This window comes from Eulemur rufifrons, chromosome 7 (assembly GCF_041146395.1).
Source record: "Eulemur rufifrons isolate Redbay chromosome 7, OSU_ERuf_1, whole genome shotgun sequence".
NCBI classification, from domain to species: domain Eukaryota; kingdom Metazoa; phylum Chordata; class Mammalia; order Primates; family Lemuridae; genus Eulemur; species Eulemur rufifrons.
Window position 1 is genome coordinate 70,361,637 of NC_090989.1, and position 18,456 is coordinate 70,380,092.

The 18,456-nt window shown below is 46.6% G+C and overlaps 1 protein-coding gene across 2 annotated transcripts in view; it reads left to right on the forward strand.

Annotated features, from left to right (window-relative positions):
* The window catches only part of TMEM44 (transmembrane protein 44), a 30,552-nt gene extending 14,603 nt beyond the window's left edge, over positions 1–15,949 (forward strand). The window contains exons 9-11 of one of the 2 annotated variants that reach the window (XM_069472763.1): positions 1,865–2,023; positions 11,169–11,198; positions 14,599–15,949. In XM_069472763.1, the coding sequence (XP_069328864.1) occupies positions 1,865–2,023; positions 11,169–11,198; positions 14,599–14,709 (300 nt within the window). In that variant the 3' untranslated portion in view covers positions 14,710–15,949. The remainder of the gene's footprint in view (positions 1–1,864; positions 2,024–11,168; positions 11,199–14,598) is intronic. The other variant, XM_069472764.1, reaches the window with a different exon arrangement.
* Positions 15,950–18,456: the final 2,507 nt, after the last annotated feature.

Below are 18,456 nucleotides of genomic sequence, written 5' to 3' on the forward strand. Positions count from 1 at the left end.
CATTGACCTCTCTGCTGTACAGCCTCTTACTTGGCGTAACGGCTGAGACCAAGTGAGCAATCGATAAATGGGTGATCATTATTATTATTATTGTTGCTAAAAATTGCCACATCTAGCCTATGAGGTAGATACTATTATTTCTATTATTATTTTATTAACAATTAATAACATTATTGTAAATTGAGGCAAAGAGAGGTTAATGTGCCCAAGATTCCATACGCAGTTGGAAAATCACAGAAATAGGTTTCAAACTGAGCCTGCGTGATTGTGGAAACTGAGCTCCTACCCAGAGAGCAGGCTCTCCCCGCCGCCCTCCTGCTCCTGCCCAGCTAATGCGGGTGTCCCAGTGGGCACTGCCAGGGGAGACATCCTGCTGAGCATGGATACGTGTCCCACTTGGACGGCCATCTGGAAACGGGTAACGGGAGCCGCAGGGGTGCCCCCCACTTTCCCAGCAGCCCCCCCGAGCGCTGGTCCGAAGGGGAGATTTTCCATGAGACACCAGGAGAGCAGCCCTGTCAATTGGGCCAAGCCTTGAGAGGGGCAGAGGGGCGTGGGGCCGTGTGAATCACCTGCCTTATCATCCGCTTACAGTGTTTGAAAACTCTGTTTTGTCTGTTGACTCAGGTGTGGCCAGGCCCTGGGAAGTTATAAAATTTATCACTGTTGTTCCTGGGAGACACCTACTTCCCCACCCCACCCAGAGGTTTCTGTTTCAACATTCTTCCCAGGTGGGCAGCAGGGTGGCACCTCACCTGTGTTCTTGGGCTGCTTCCAGAGTGCTGCCTTTGTTGCTTCTGTGTGCTTTCTCTGCCTTTCCAGCTGACTCTCATGTGAAACTGTAAGCTTAACCCGTCGAGCGCTGAAGCCCTGCTGGATTTGGGGTCCAGTACGGAACCATTCTTCTCTTGTGTCCAGGGCATTTACATCTGAGCTCCACGACAGACACCCCTTCAAGGGAGACGACGCAAGGATTATCACCCCCTTTTACAGATTAGAAACTGAGACTTAGAAAGGACAGCTTTCTGAGGCCACGTGGTTAATTAGCGGAAGCCGTTAGTCCTGAAGCAGGTTGCTCACCTGTCATATGTCAGTGGAATGCCCTGAATCCTGCATGACTTGGCAAGTCCAGTGATCTCTGAGGAAACACCGTGAGGAAGCTCTGGTCTGAGATAGATAGATATTAATTAGATAGATATGAATAGATAGATGGTAGATAAACAGGAAGAAAATGTCACAAGTTTCTTCCTCCATTAAACATTCCCAGCTGGCTTTCATACTCTGCTGGTGGGCAAGGGAAAGCCTTTATGGAGTGCATGTTTGACAATAGCTACCCAGATTTCAAATGCACGTGCCCTTTGATCCAGCAACTCCACCTCTAGGAATTTATCCTTTAACTACTTTGAAAGCTTGGAGGTACAGTGTTGATTGCAAAAGCAAGAGATTGGAAACACCCTAAGTGTCCATCAGTAGGGGACTAGTTAAATAGATTGTGAACACCTACGAGGCTACCAAAAAACCCCAAACTGCTAATATAGAACTATCTTAAGGCATATTGTTCGGTGAAAAAAAGCAAGGTACTAAAAAAAGAGAATATAGAACGTGCTACCATTTGGGGAAACGGGGAAATGTACATCTGTGTGTTTGATTGTATGTGCACAGACTATCCGGAAGGACACACAAGAAACCGAGCCCTGGCTGGCTCTGGGAGGAGAGCTGGGTGGCCAGGGGACGAGAGCACAGGTGCACGCTGTCCTGCACGCCCTCTCGTGCCTTGGGAATACTGAAGTACTCTGACTGTGAATGCTTTGACAATTCAGCAGTGACAAGGTAAACTAATTGTCCTTTCCCACACACCTCGCAGGCAGGCTGCAGTGCCACCAGGCTGCCCGGCGACGGACAGACGAGCGCTGGAGACGCACCCCTGCAGGAGCCCCCCTCGTACCCTCCGATTCAGGTCATCCGGGCCCGAGTGTCTTCCGGCAGCTCCTCCGAGGTGTCCTCCATCAACTCCGACCTGGAGGTACACGGCTGTTGCCTGCGGGCGGGGGTGTGGGTGCCGTCCTTCGCCGGTTCTCGCAGGGGCTCCCTGCGGCTTGCACGGCTGTTCTCTAACCTTGCCCTCGCTAAGCTCACGCGCGCTAACTAACGAACAAGCCTCTGCGGGGCTCCCCCGGTCTGTGTCAGTACCGAGAAAGGTCTCCACCGTCACGTTAGTCAGGGGGACACTGCACATTGGAATCCAGTCTTCGCGGGTCACTCACACAATAAACACCTGAATAATACATTTCTAAAAGTCTCGGTGTTTCCCAAGCCCGTTGGACCATGGAGGACCATGGAAGCTTTCTCCCCCCTGAGGAACACCAGCTGTGTCCTGTTGCACTGGTGCTGTCATGCCCAGGTGGGCCCTGTGGTGGGCACCGTGCGCAGCACTTTTGTAAACTTTACTTCATTTTGAGTTTTTGTATCTGTGAACAAAACGCGTGTCACGTCTCGGATACACAGACAGGCATAACTCGCAGGTGTGAGCCGTCCTAGCGCACTGGGTCCCACAGCTGTGCTCCCCGGCCCCATTCTGTGAGGAAGTTTCCATTTATCTATGGAAAAATGAGAACAAGGACAATGTAGCGGCCACTTGAATGTCAGGAGACGGTTGCCAGCTGTCTTTTTTGGTGGTGGAGGAAGGACTGTCTTTCGTTTTGAGTTTATGTCCTCCCAACTTTTTTGGTGTTAAATGCCCTTTTATGAAACGGTGGTAATAGTAAGTGGTAGTTGGTGTTGAGTTTTTGGCTTGGCCTTTAATGGCCTTATTTGGAAAAATACTCAATTAGCCATTTTAAGTCCCCCAAATTTGTAGAACTTATACTGGACCGTGAGATCTAAAACTCAGAGCCACTGACTGTGAGATAAAGTCCAGATTCCTCAGTATGACATTCCAGACCTTTCACAGCCTGGCCAGCCTCACGCACCGCCCTGCCCTCACCTAGCACTCTGCCCTGGCCGGGGACCCTTCTCTGTCCTCAGGCCTCTGGGCCTCTCTTCCTGGGGTTCCCTCTGGCCCCATTTCCATGGGTCAGAAGCCTACCCAGAGAGTAATGGGTAGAATTAATCTCCCCCCAGAGGTGAAGGGCTCCTTCCTCTAAGTGCCATGAACACATACTTCTCTTACACAATTTCCAGTACTGGCTGTGTAGCCTGGTGAGCTGTGGGGCCTGGGTCGCCTTCGACTTTCTCTGTGCCTCCATCCTGGGATGCAGCTGGCCACTGAGAGCTGGGTTAGGAATTCTGCATCCTTTGGGGTTGTATTCCTGTGTCATTCTGTGTTGCGTATTTCCTGGATCCAGTCTCAGAATTTGTAGGGCACCCAAGGCTCATGTCTTGGCAGCCTGGAACCTGCAGTCTTGGCAGAGATCTAAGTCTAATGAGAAAGGAATGAGCTTGACAGCAAAGTGTGTTCAGTGAGGAGAAGGGACAATTAAGTGTGAGTCAGGAAGGGGCTGAGGGGACGGGGAAACAACATTTGTTCAGTGGAAATGGGAAGTTTTTGCCACCTGCCCTCAATTGAGATAAGCATTGGACAGTGAACTTGAAAATTTCCAAAACTTGTCCTTATAGCTTGTTTGGGCCATTTCTCTTTTTTGTGGTTCTTGTTCTTCCTCTGCTCTCCTATCTCTCTCTTTTCTTGAAATCTATTGCTTAAATACGTAAATTCCAAGGGGACAGGATGACAGTCTTAAATTGGGCGAATGGAAATGAATGCTTTTGCCTGTGTTAAAGGGATATATTGTTACAAGCTCAGCTGCCCTGGCCTACCCTCCCCTAATCCCTCCTGTCTCCAGCACAATATTCCTGCTTCACACCCTAAGATACACAGACACAACAAATGACAAAGCCACTGAGGTCCTGTAAAGAGACAGCTTAACATTTAACTAAACCTAGATGCTAGCAGGTCGAACAGGATTGTAAAGCTCCCAATATAGATTGTTTAGTATATGAGCAAAAGACCTTCTGTTCAGGTATGTGATCCTTTGGGCCTTCTGGTCATCTATATTTTCTGTTCCTAAAAGTAATACATGTTTTTGTTAGAAAATTTGGCAAATGTGAAAAATGTAAAGAAGAAAATTAAAAATAACCCCCAAGCTCACCAACCAACCGATAGCTGCCTCCAGGTGGTCTGGGCATGCTTGACACGCTTCTGTTTTCTTGAAGCAATATTCCTGGAAGGTCCTGGGTCATTGGTGGCTGAATGTGAGCCAGAAGGTGTCTCTGAGCAGATGAATGTCACAGTGTGCTTTACCCAGCCATCGTGTGACTTCTTCACCAACATTTTCCTAGGGTGGGAATTTGAAAGACACACGAGTGAGTACAGATGGTCTGGCCCAAACCAACCTCACAGGGGTGGGTTCCTTGGTAAACTGGCCACAGCTGAGAGTCTGAGCCTCCGCCTCACTCTTCCAGACCATATTCTTGAGAGACAGAAGCACAGAGATTAATGTCAGGGCTTCAGGTGGTCACCTCCTCTGGCTCATGACTTCTCTTGCTCCCAAGAGAAACATAATCCAAATACTTCATGGCATTGGGCCCAGACAACCCAGGGTGTCTACCCTACTCATAGACTGCCCCCACGCTGGCATCCTCTGAGGTGGGCTGCCGTGCCCTCAGCCGCCCCCGTTCCTTGCTGCTGACCATCTCAGCTTCTGCTTGACCTCCTGGGCTGGTAAGTGAAGGCTTTCAGACCCCCACTGTCGAGGCTGGTGGGCCTGGGAGCCACTCTGTGTCTTTAAAGGTGACGTGTTTCTTTCTGCCATGGTCTCTCTGCTATGGTTTCTCTCTGTCATTTTGTGACTTAACTCTGAGGTGGTGGTTTTATGTCCATGTACTGACTATTTTGAATGCACTTGGGGAAGTGAAGTGACAGGTGCCTCAACAATACATGATACCCACAGCAGTCTAGTTCATGCAGTGTTTTCAAATCCACGGGATGGTCTACACTTTACTAGGACAGTTTGTCTTAAAAGCCTTAAGGCAGGCGGCTGGGGCTAAGTGAGTTTGAGCAACTTGCTTAAGAAAACATAATAATAATGAAAAGAAGTGGCAGGCCTGGGATTCGAATCCAGCTCTGTCTGCTCTGAAGCCTCTCTTGTTAACTACATTCCACTGCCTTGGCAGAGACTGACACCCAGGAGGTACGCAGGACCACGTTCGTTATCCATTATCCCATTTTACAGATGAGAAAATGGACTCTCTTCCCAGGGGTCTTTCCACTCACCTGCGCTCTGACGCTGTTCTCAGGGAGCGTCCTGATAGGACAAAACGTGGGGATTTACAAATAATTCCAGTGACGGCAGAACAGAAGGTTGAGACAGACAGGACCACAGGAGCCAGGGGAGCTCACATGGAGGGAGAACGTGGATTATTTTCATTTTTCCTCAACTATCCCCCTGGCTGGACTGGTGAGGGCACCAGATGAATGACATGGGAGCCTCAGTGTGGCCAGTGGCCAGGCAGCAGGGCCATTTGCTTGGGCCGTGCAGATTCTGGACATCTGCACGGGAGCTGGCCAACTCCACAGGGAGTGGACCCGCTCATGCATTCACTCGCCACCCACGGGGTTGGCCCCCTCCTGGCAAAGCCGAAGTGCACACTGAACAGGTGTGGGACAGGAGCCCTGTGCCCGGGGTGCCCGGGGTCCACATGCAGGGAATGGCAGCCCAGCGGGAGCAGGGCTTGCAGGAGTAGCCTCTCCCTTTCTTGGGCAGCCAGAACCTGTGTTACGAATGCAGGTTTGACTGCCCCCAGCGTGGGAACTGCTAACGGTAACCACTTTTCACCCGAGTTTTTACCTAAAGGGGCACAGGGATGTACGTGCAGGGAGACACTTTGAAATCTGGCAAAGGACCAAACACTTGTGTGGTGAAAGTCATGACTCCTGCACCTTTTAAAGGTTTTATTTCTTTGTTTTTTTCTTTTTTTTTTTTAATAGCCTCTGGGATTCAAGAAAAGATTGAGTCCACCTTTGTGACAAAAGGTTGTTTGGAGCATGTAGTCATTTTTGTCCTTCTGTGTTTACCAGCAATGTCACGGCCCTGGTATAAGCTTTGCAGGGATTCTGCAAGGAGGCTGTTTCTGTCACTGGAACCAAGTCGCCTACTGGAGAATGACTGACTTGCAGCTGTTGCAGTTGTGTGCGTGTGTGTGCGTGGGTGCGTGGGTGCGTGGGTGCAGCTGTGTGGGGCGTGAGAACAGCACCAAACACCAGGTCGCTCTGTCTGAAGAGGGCAAAGTCCCGGGCCCGTGTGGCCAATTCTGTGCCTAAGGCTCTTGATAGCCGAGACTGCTTGTGCCCTCTCCAAGTCCTTTCCAGCACAGCAGACCAGGACAGAGTCCCTTGGACATTTGCCATTCTTAAAACCAGTCGTCCTTTAGGGGAGAAAAATGTGTGTGCAGAAGAGACTTTACTGGCCCCAAAGGGGAACGGGGCTGTGCAGGGAAAGAACCCTGACCTGGGAGCCAGATGTGCACAGGGGCTTGTCTGGGCCTTGGGCCTGCAGGGCCTTCTCAGGTTTTAGTGTCTCCCTGTGGAAATGGGAATCATGAGACCTGCCCTCCCTCTACTACAGAGTGAGTGGGAGGGCCAAACGGGTGCTGCTGGCTCTTTGCAACACTGCCCAGGGGGCTCCTCGTGGTGCAGTGGGAGACAGGCTGGGAGTGGGGGGCCTAGCTCCAGTTCCGGCTCTGGCCCTGATAGCCATGGAGCCTGTTCATTTCTCTGGACCTGCTCTGAAAGTAGAGAGAATGAGCTCAGGGAGGGTGGTGAGGCCCCACAAGCTCAGACTGTGAAGGAGCTTTGATGCAGTAGGGCACTGTTCACATAGTGCTAAGTGGGAAACTCCAGCTTTGGACTGGGCCCTCTTCAAGGTCCCACTCAGCAAGGGGACCCTAGGCGTGGAAGTGTATTGTTGGAGGAGGTAGACAGACGTTAATTATATTGAGTCAATTCTTACAAACGGTGGTGCCCAGACACCACTCTGAAAAATCTCTTCTGCATCCTCACTCTCTGGAAGCATTTCCAATCCTGCTGCCCCAAAGCCAGGTGAGAGCCTGACTACTTCCACCTGGCCTGGTGCAGGGGCTCCCGACTGAGCTCTCTGCCTCCCTTCACTTCTGCCCTACACTCAATACAGCAGAGATCTCAACACTCGACCCTAGCCCGATGGCCTCCCTGCTTGAAGGCCTTCCGCGGCTCCTTGCTGCTCACAGTTTAAGTCCAGGACAGGTCCCCATCTGTACAAACACTCCAGGTCCTTCTCCGCATATCCAGCCAGCTCTCATTCTCTTTGCTTATCTCTGTCTTCTTCTACCTTTCATGGCTAAACCTCCTGCCCCTGGGAAACCTTTCCTGATAGTCTGAGTAAGGCTGCCAGATTTAGCAGGTAAAAAATACAAGCCACCTAGTGAAATCTGAATTTCAGGTAAACATACTTACGATAAAAAATTATTTGTTGTTTATCTGAACTGTTATTTGAATATTTGAGTATTATCTGAATATCTGTTTTATCTGGCAACCCTACTGCTGAATCAAACTTGATTGTGCCCACTTTTAACCCTTCCCTGGGCCACTTCTTCAGCTCCTCAGAGCAGCATTTGAACAGCAGAATTTCTCCCAGCCAAGAACAGGTGCCATGGCTGCCAAGGCCTTTCCCACTGGTGGTCCCGGGATTGGGCCTAAATACGGCGTTTGTATCTCCTGGGACAGAAGCTCGGAGATGCTGGTTTATCCCGTGCTGCCTGTCACTTTTACACACCAAGGCTTCTCCTTTGAGGCCCTCTTCTTCCAACCTGGGGATGTTTCTACAGTGAAGCTGTGTCATTTTTATAAAGGAAGCCAATCCACTGTGGATCAGAACTTTTCTCTCATTGATCCAGTTCATGATGGGTCTGTTCAGACCTGAACAGAGAGAGGTTTGAGTAGTTAAACCACCCAGAGCAAGGGCTGGGTACAGTGGCTCATGCCTGTAATCCTAGCACTCGGGGAGGCCAAGGTGGGAGGATTGCTTGAGGTCAGGAATTTGAGACCAGCCTGAGCAAGAGCAAGACCCCCGTCTCTAAAAAATAAATAAATAAAATAAAATAAACCACCCAGAGCAACCAGTCATTGGGAACATTTTGCTACGCAGGCCTTGCCCTTGCATACAGCACTCCGTGGCTATGAGCATTTCCCCCATCTCACACAGCACCCAGGAAGGAAAGGCAGTGCAGGGAATTTGGGGCCGTTAAAGACAAGGAAGTAAAGTTTGGGGAGGTAAAACTGTTTGATGCAGAGTCAGTGCTATATTACTGGTGAATTACCTATAAATATTGTGTGGGTTTAAAAAAGAAATATGATGAGATTTTTAAGCACGTGGTATAATTTTTTAGTGTCTAAGATGGCAGGTCAGAAGGAAACCTATTTAATGGAATCTAGGAGAGAACTGAAGCTGGTGTGTATCTGGCCAGTCTTAAAACTTTATATTAATAATTCGTCCCAAGTCCAGCACCATCTCACCTCCCCAATCTTGGGGAAAGTCACTTCTCTCCAAATGTTAAGAGTGTAGAGTAGGACAAATGGTTTCACCCAACTTCCATAGTCTAAAATTAACCCTAGACAGTGACCCTATTTCCTCAATGACTTAGACACACACCAAACTCTTCAGAAATGAAGGAAATGTTATTACATGCCAAATAGACAAGGGCTATAGGGTGCTTCTTGATTTCAGAAGCATAGAAAAATGTGCTTTTATTTATTTATTTATTTATTTTTATTTTTATTTTTGTTTTGAGATAGAGTTTCACTCTGTTGCCCGGGCTAGAGTGCAGTGGCGTCAGCCTAGCTCACAGCAACCTCAAACTCCTGGGCTCAAGCAATCCTCCTGCCTCAGCTTCCCGAGTAGCTGGGACGACAGGCTTGTGCCACCATGCCCGGCTAATTTTTTCTATATATATTTTTAGCTGTCCAGCTAATTTCTTTCTATTTTTAGTATAGACTGGGGTCTCGCTCTTGCTTAGGCTGGTCTCGAAGTCCTGAGCTCAAACAATCCGCCCGCCTTGGCCTCCCAGAGTGCTAGGATTACAGGCATGAGCCACCGCGCCCGGCCAAAAGTGTGCTTTTAGAAATAAGATGGATTACTAATAAAATGCTACAACCAGTAGTTCACAGAGGTGGTAGAATCATGGTCCTGAAAACAATGTAAGGATATGTGGAAATACGCACTGTATGTTGAGGGAGAAAAGCCATTTGCACAATTTGATTATATTATATATATATTATATGTTTCAGTGGACCATCAATAACTGTAGAGGCTTTTAGGGATAGAATTATGGGAGATATTTATTTTGTTTTTTGAAAAATTTTCTATAATGAATATATTTTCCTCATGAAACAGAGAAAAGACAATTTATTTATTTTTATTTTGGGCGGGGAGGCCTCACTTACAAAGATTTGGGTTAATTGTGCTCCTTAGGCACATTATCATTAGTGGTTTAAAAAGTAACTTAAAAAAATAATTGACTACTGCTTCCACTAGAGGTCACTCTTCTTAAATTTTAGACTCCTGTGAGGCTGAAGATTCAGAAAGGCGAGGTTTCATTTCAATGCAGTTGGGGGACTCAAGCCTATTTGTTTGCTTGGCTTTAAATAAACTTTTTATTTTGGGATAATTTTAGATTTACAAAAGAGTTGCTAAAATGTTAATAGTACAGAGTTCCTATATGAACTTTGCCCATTTCCCTAAGCTTCATAGCTTACATAACCATGCTACATTTATCAAAACTAAGAAATTAACATGAGTACATTACTATTAACTAAACTGTAGACTTTATTTGAATTTCACCAGTTTTTCCATTAATTTTTTTTCTGTTCTAGGATACAATCCAGGAGACCACATTGCATTTAGCAATTTTTTTAAACAAAATACCCACTAACTATAATAACCTCAAATTACAATTTATATTGTGCATGAAGATCTATATTTTCTAAAAAGGTGAAAGTTAGCATTTTTTCTTTAATCTCTCTCTTTATTTCCATTACATGTGTAAGTTATTCAACTTTTCAACCCCTACTTTATGTCATCTACATTTCTGCTTTTTGCAGTGTGTGTGGAACCATCATTTTTAGTAACTTGTATCTCTTCTGATTTTTTTTTTTTCAGTTTATGTTTCCCCAGCGGGATGTTCTTAAAAGATGAATGCTAAGGAATTATCACTAATTTTGTTAGGTGTAATAGTGACATTGTGCTTAGGATCCTTTTTAAAGATACATTCTGAAATATTTACGGATGAAATGATTTACTTTAAATACTTCAGCAAATAAAATAATTGGGGAGCTAGATCAATAAAACAGGATGCATCCTTTGGTATTCATTAGATCATTCTTTTGCTTTTGTGTATGATTGAAAATCCTATAACTGAAGAGTCATTTAAAATGAAAATTTAAAAGAGTTGAACAGTAGAGGCTTTGTTTTAATGTGGTGATAACCCCCAACCCTGTGGCCTGTTCAGATTGGCAGCTATTCAACTTAATAGACATTCACAAATCAATAGCTCTATGTCAGAAATCCACGTCTCCCAGGCATCGCATGAGGTGCTGGAGCAACGACAGCAGACAGTGGTGCCTGCCCTTCAAGAACTTGAGTCAGACATTTTTGAGGTTTGGAGAGGAACCAACCGTGCAGTAAACGCTGATTACAAATGAGGTTTGGCTGGTAGCAAATACCCCATATTTGCAAGGTGGGGATTTTATTGGCAACTCTCTTTCTTAGTTTTATGGGTTTGAGATGAATCATCTCAGCCATGTGGTTAATAAATGGGAGATTTATTATTATTACTGCTACTCCTAATACTAATAATTTCTAATAATAGTAATTTTTAAATCTCTACAGATTAGAATTTTTCCCAGGACCTGCAGCCCTTCATAATTATCGCAATTATGCTATTGATCATTTAACTAAATCATAACTGCTAATAGCTGCTGCCTTGCTGCTTGCTGGTCAGCTGTCCCTTCGTCCCCCAACCATCTGAGGGCCTGTCTTCTGGCTCACTGAGCAGACGGGCTGGCACTGAGCCCTGCTCTGCTCTGCAATGGTGGCAAAATCTGTCCAACGCTTTCTCTGTCTCTCTTTATTCTGCAGCAGAAGTATTGGGAGGCCCTAAACTCGGAGCAGGTATGGACAATCATGCTCTCTCTCTCTTCCAGGAGGGACTTCTGATGGCTTGATTTCAGTTCCTGTTTTTGTTAGACCTCCTGGGATGGCTGGGCCCATGACAAATTCCTTTAGTAAGAAAAGAATGTAGAAGGCCAGGCATGGTGGTTCATGCCTATAATCCCAGCTCTTTGGGAGGCCAAGGCAGAAGGAGCACTGGAGGCCAGGAATTCAAGACCAGCCTGGCTAAAATAACAAGACCCCCGTCTCTAAAGACAATAAAAGAATGTAAAAACAAGAGGCAAGTCTGAGGATCAATGGGATTTTCAGGGCTCTCTCAGTTCAGAGTTCTTTCTGCTTTGGGGGGGTATTCAGGTAACCCCAAACTATCTAGTAGGGTCTCAGAGGTGTGTAACATGAAGAAACATATTTTGGAACAAGGGTCTGTGAGCAAGCAGAATAGCTGCAGGTTACTAATGGTAACAGTGCTGGGTGTGGCTGCAGTGGCTGTTGGAATAAACAATTCCACACATTTTCATTCTGAAACCTCAGGCAGCTGTCTCCATACCACCTTTGCCTCCAAGTGACAGATGAGCATGTTTTATGACAACTATCTGTGCCTGTTGTCTCCCAAGATTATTTCTGATATGAAAATAGATCTTTTTTTTTTTTTTTTTCTTGTTTTGAGACAGTCTCGCTCTGTTGCCCGGGCTAGAATGCCATGGTGTCAACCTGGCTCACAGCAACCTCAGACTCCTGGGCTCAAGGCATACTTCTGCCTCAGCCTCCCAAGTAGCTGAGACTACAGGCATGTGCCACCATGCTCGGCTAATTTTTTCTATATGTGTATATATATTTTTAGTTGTCCAGCTTAATTTCTTTATATTTTTAGTAGAGATGGGGTCTCACTCTTGCTCAGGCTGGTATCAAACTCTGACCTCGAGCGATCCTCCCACCTTGGCCTCCCAGAGTGCTAGGATTACAGGCATGAGCCACCGCGCCCGGCCAAAAATAGATCATCTTTTGCTTACATTCTCTTTCTGCCTGGTTTCCAGCAATGCTTTTGATTACTTAAAATGAGGTTTTAAAACACATTATTCTGGGGATTCTGAAAAAAGAGATTTTAATATTTTCTAAGACTTGTGCCACTTTAAAGAATTCACTTGATTAAAGTGGCAAGTTGTTTCTATTTGCAGGCGGCTTCCGGATTCACAAGAATAACTCTTAGGAAGCTATTTAAGAAGCCGGAGCAGTGGTTCTCAATCATCAGGGCATCTAAGAATCACCCTAGGAGCTTGTTAAAATGCCAAACTTTAGGTCTAAATCCACAGATAGGGGCGAGGGTGGGCCCCCAGCCTCAGTTTTTTTCTCCAGCAGCCTGCGTGCTTCTGGTGTGGCTGGTCCAGGACACACTCTCAGAACAATGATCTAGCCCTCGGGCCTCAGCTTGAAAACAGCATTCATCAAAGAGCACACAGTCATTCCTCAAACAGAACGGGCCTCTACTTCCGCTACTGGGCACATGGGTCACGTACTCTGAGGGGCCTGGTGAGCTCTTTTACTTGGGGTCTTTGATAATGTCAGGAGGGAATGTGGTTAAAGGTGTCCAGCCAAGTCTGCAACTCCAATGTGAGATGTTCACCCTGGCGGTGGCTGGCACAGCCCCGAACACGGACAGGGGGCTGAGCTGCACCAACCAAGTCATCTTAGTCCCTGGCCTGCAGGGTCACTGGGGATGAGGTGGTCTTTTTAACATGATGTTTTTTTTAATCACCAAGTATTAGAACTCAGCTCAGTTATTGCTGGTAAATCACTAATTGAATTGGGCTCTTTATTTTTGTTCAAAACAAAGCCACAGTTTGTGTTTTATAACTGGCATGGCAGAGCCATTATCTGCAGTGGCTCAGGGAGCCTTGAAGACCTTATCTGGGGCCGCTAAGGACTGGACTGTTTGATTCAGTTCAAGTTTGAGCAGCTGGTGGAGTGTCTGTCTTGGAGTGTGTGTCCATGCCTGGCTCTGTTATCTTGCCCAAATAGATCACCTGACCCACACTGACACATCCTGTGTCACCTTGCTTATTTTTTCCCTGGGTCAAATGTGACTTGTGCCTTAGAATCCAGTCACAGAAGATCAAATGAGAGAGATGTTATTATCTAGTTGCTGATCCAACACCACAGCTTACACATAAGGAAACCGAGGCCCAAAGCAAAAGCAGCAGGTTAGTGACAGGAGGAGGACTCAAGCCCAATCCCCATTTGCCTCTGTGGCTGGAACTTCAAAGGTAGCACTGGCCAGGCACGGTGGCTCATGCCTGTAATCCTAGCACTCTGGGAGGCCGAGGCGGGTGGATCACTCGAGGTCAGGATTTCAATACCAGCCTGAGCAAGAGCGAGACCCCGTCTCTACTAAAAATATAAAGAAATTAGCTGGACAGCTAAAAATATATATAGAAAAAATTAGCGGGTCATGGTGGTGCATGCCTGTCGTCCCAGCTACTCGGGAGGCTGAGGCAGGAGGATCGCTTGAGCCCAGGAGTTTGAGGTTGCTGTAAGCGAGGCTGACACTATGGCACTCTAGCCTGGGCAACAGAGTGAGATTCTGTCTCAAAAAAAAAAAAAAATTAGGATAAAGGTAGCACTAATCCCCTTGATCTTGACTCAGGTGCAAAGTTCTCTCACTAATCCATCATAGTAGAACAACAGAATTTTGAAAACAGCTTCATCAATGTTTATGTGCCCACTTTTCCTCTTACCCCAGCAAATTTCAATTTTCCATATTGCTCTAAGAGTGATGAAATATTCATCACTCTGAATTGGGTTTTGACAAGTCTGCTGAGTCTCAGGTATAGAGGAAACACCATGGGGGCAGGAAACACCTGTGTCCTGCTCCTGAGGAGCTCATCACCTGAGAGAACAAGGCAGATGTCCAAAGGGCCAGGCAGTCCACACTCGGGTGCAAATGAGTGGTATAGGTCATACAAAGAGAGAAGGAGTGAGAGCTCAGTGGGCTTGGAGGAAGAGGTATTTACCTGGGCCATAAAGAATGGGTTGAGTTTGCCTGATCTTTTCCAGGAATGAGTGATGCATGGAGCTAAGAATTCTCAGGATAAAGGGTACATGACTCAATCTCACTAGATAAGGACCTGGTGAAGGCAGGGAACAATGGGAAAAGAGGGTGGGAAGGCAAGTGGGGCTGGTCTGTTTAGGATGGCTGCTCATTAATTCTTTCATTTAAAGTTACACTTGCTCCCTTAGGTCCTATAAACACAGGCCTGGGTCACTTGTCCGTACCTATTTGTCCTTGCCTGTGGCCGGGTCGTGTCGTGAAAAGCAGGACTGGAGCTGTTGCCTGGGGTGGGGAATTGTAATAGATGGGAAGGATCTGTTCCACCCAGGTACCCTTTGTGTCTTTTCTCCACAGTGGGACCCTGAAGATGTGAACCTTGAAAGACACAAAGACAGCATGGAGATGCTCGGATCCCAGGTGCACAGGGGCTCTTTGAGGCCAGTAGACTTGACCTCTGATGATTAACACTAATACCTTTTGGAGCCAGCCCATCAGCTCCGAGCCCAGTCAGGTGTTTGTCAGTAACTGAGCACGGATCAATCTGCTCCAACACCCGTGGCAGGAATTTAAGCTGCTGCAGAAGCTGCCCAGGAGAGTGAGGAACCAGGAGCTGTCACTGAGCTGGGCTCATCAAGAACATGGCTCAGAATGGAGCTAAGACTTTGGGTCCTGTGGACAGACTGGGATAGGCCCAGAGTTTGTTCTGAAGATTAGAAGTTCACAGACGGCTCTTGCTTTGTAAAGATAAGCCTTCATCCAAAGGACATTGGACCTTTTCCCTTTATTCCCTTGAGAGTCAACCACAAACTCAATACCTGCTAGATGCCAGGAATGAGCTCACCTAACAAACAGCTAATGTGTTTGGATCTCAGCAGAGTCCATTCTTCAAGACCTGGCTAAGCCCAGGAAATGAGAGGGGTAGACTCACATGCTGGGGTGTCTGGGGCACACAGGAACTGACAGTTCTGGCTTCTGCCCTCCAGTCACCCACTCGAGTTAACTGCTGGAAGTTAGATAGGACTGCTCGGTCAAGCGTTTGTGAGCTCATTGGTATTGCAAGGACATGCAAAACAAATTGCTCTCGGTACCAGGACTTCCGTGAAACTGACAAGGTGTGTGCTGAGGCAGGGTTTGCAGGTGAGGGGGACTGTGTGCTTCAGGAGGTAACTAAATGCATGCAGAGGATAAGAGGCATGATGGGAGGTGTTAAAATTCAAGCACAACAGTCCCATTTTTGGACAATTTTGATACTGTGATGAGTGATGGGCAAGGTGCAAGGAATGGGGCTAAGGCGGGAGTGAACACTGGGGTGAATACATTCTGACTGAAGTATCCCATTGTGGAGTACAGTATGACTCCCAGCACAGTCATAGAAGTCTGCCACGAGGGAAGCCGGGAGAAATGCCAAGAAACAGCTCTGCTCCTGGCTGACCCACAACCGTCTGTGTGACTCAGCTGCAGCTGCCCGTTCCTCCTGAGGAGTAGTGCAAGCCCCAGCAGCACGAAGGGGGTGCCTCGGGGAAGCAGGTTGGTTCTCCAGTGCTCTGCATAGATCCGAACCCCCTGGGTGACTTCTGAACTATAAGTGAACTTAAAGCCACCTTATTTATCCCCTTTACCCGAACTGTGTTGGTCCCTGGTTGTCTTTTAAGGGAAAGTTGGCTAAAGTCAGCTTTGCTTTGTGATCTTAACCACTGAAGTTGTACTTTGAGGAAAGAGTAGGATTTGAATGGAGGTGGGGAAGGGGAGAGCCTTCCAGCAGATGGAATCGTAGGGAGGATTGGAGGCAGGGAAAGGTGGAATCTAGACAAGGAGAATCTGATGTGGCTAGAATGGGTGGTGCCCTATGGGCTGAGAGGGTGGGAGAAGAGGCTGGAAAGGAACCAAGACTGGAGGCTAGGGAGTTGTGCTTGATTCTGTGGCCAGTTGGTAGCCATGGAAGTTACCAGAGTAGGAAGATGACTGATTTGTCTCCGGTAGGCCACAGCTAACTGGTGAATTTTTCATCTCTATGTCTATACCTTTTCAGGAAGCAGAAATGTACAGTCATGGGTACACAGCAAACATGAGTAACATGTTTAATCTAAAGAGTATATTGGTAACAGCAGGGTGGGAGGACTTATTTTTAGAAAGGCAGAAGTCATGGGGATAGGATGACATCTCTGGAGTTTGCCTTTAGCACATCCCCTTTTTCAAGGTTGGATCATGCTTCCTGGGGTACCAGAAATCAATTGGACCCTGGTGGAAGTGGCTGTCCACCCAAGAATATCAAATAATCTTGCTGACTTTGAGTAGCACAAACCATTTCAATTCCAGATGTTATCTATCTCCCTAGATCCCATCATCCCACCTTGCACCCTGCACAAGCTTGTTCTTATCATTGTGGTCTCAGCTTGTCTCAAAGCTGAGACTCAAGTCTCTTCATCCACAGTGAAACACTAAACTGGGAATTTTGAAAGCAGTTTGGCTTCACTGTTCAATGAGAATCTGCATGTATGCAAAGCTCTGCAACAGTGTAGCCTTTGTGAAGAGGTGCCAATCAAAATGCCTTTCTCCTAGTAGGAGTGGGCCTCTGTTGCAGCTTGATCTCTAGCCAGTGAACTGGCCAGGAAGGCAATGGGAGTTACTTTCCCCGATGACCCAGAGTGGTGCAACGGAGGGGCTGGGGAGCAAACCATGTAATCATCCTCTCCTGCCCACTCATCTGGAGATAAGTAATATAGTCTGGTTGTACTATCACCTGCATGGCTTGGAGCATGTTACCTAACCTTTGTGAACTCCTGAGGGAGACTGAAAATAATGCCAATCTAGAAAGCTTGTGATGAAGACTAAGTTAATTAACATATGAAAATGCGTAACACAATACCTGACTCAAAGCAGACTTTAAAGAGGGGTTAGTTTTCTTCCTCCCTATACTTCCTGCACACGTGCTGAGACAGTAACCAAAGAATCTGATCTACAGATGGAAGGGATTTCAGAAGTAAGAATCCCCTTAACAGCAACCCCAGTTAGTGATTATCCAGCCCCTACTTAAGCTTCTCTAAAAAAGAGGATTTCACCGATTTCAGCTGCCAAAGAAGCCTTTATCATTTAGGGAGAGCTCTGATCACTAAGATTTTCTTAAAAGCCTGTCTAGATCCTGAAGAACTAATCCCTATCTCCCTCCAGCACTTCAGTATGAAAAGACTCATGAGCATCACCTGATGACACACTCATAAAATGTTTGTTACAATGGGGTATGAGCTCCTAGAGTAAGGAGAGGCTCCAAGGCCAAGGAGCATGGCTGGGTTCCAGTTCCCAGGTCTGATTCAGTGTGATCCTTGTCAAGTCATTTCCCTTTCTGAGTCAGTTTCTTCATCTGTAAAATGAAAGTTAGGCCAGATTTCTTTCCTTTTTTCTCTTTTGTGAATATGCCAGTGTATTTGTTTCCCATGTAAAACTGACATCCGTATAAACTCTCAAGAAAGAGACATTAAAAAGCCAAATTTCAGATATACTTTAAAAATAGGTTTAATTATGTAATATATACTTCTGTTTGATTTTATTCATTTAAGATTAAAAAAATCTGTATCATTAAGGAAAAAAAGGATAAAGGAGTCTTAGGAGTATCTCCAGATAGTATTCATTTTGCAACACTTCCAAGATTGAGCTTCCGCATTCTCCAACTGTGCAGGTATCTGCTCTCTCTTCAACTTTACATTGTTTTTCCTGACATTCAGGTCGATGCTTTGGCAGAGGAGGCTCTGCTTTGAAGGGACCCAAGATATAGTGCATTGCTGAGGAAGATGTCTTCAAGAAGTTTATATATGCCTGTAGGATATTCCAAAGGTGAGAGGAAAGATCTTAAGATAAGAAAGAAATCCAAGGAATGGTGCTAAATCAAGTGACTTAGCATCTAACTTGCTTTTTCTTTTTACCTAACTCTGAAAGCCAAATAAGGCACCGGGCATTCAGAACTGCTGCTTTTGAGCAGGACGCGTCATTAAACTGCGTTAACTTCCTCAAGAACCTCCGTTAATCTGTGTTTTGGAGAACTCAGATTCCTCCCAATCTTGTCGGAAATTTTCCATCAGCTGTCAGTATTGTTGGCAGAGGGTTTGGGTCTTCTCTTCCTCGTCCTCAGGATCTGCCGCTGTGATTGCGATGGAGTTTAGTCCTCCGGGGTAGGGGTGCTTGCCCGGCCCTTTTCAATTGCCGGGGCTCATCCACGAG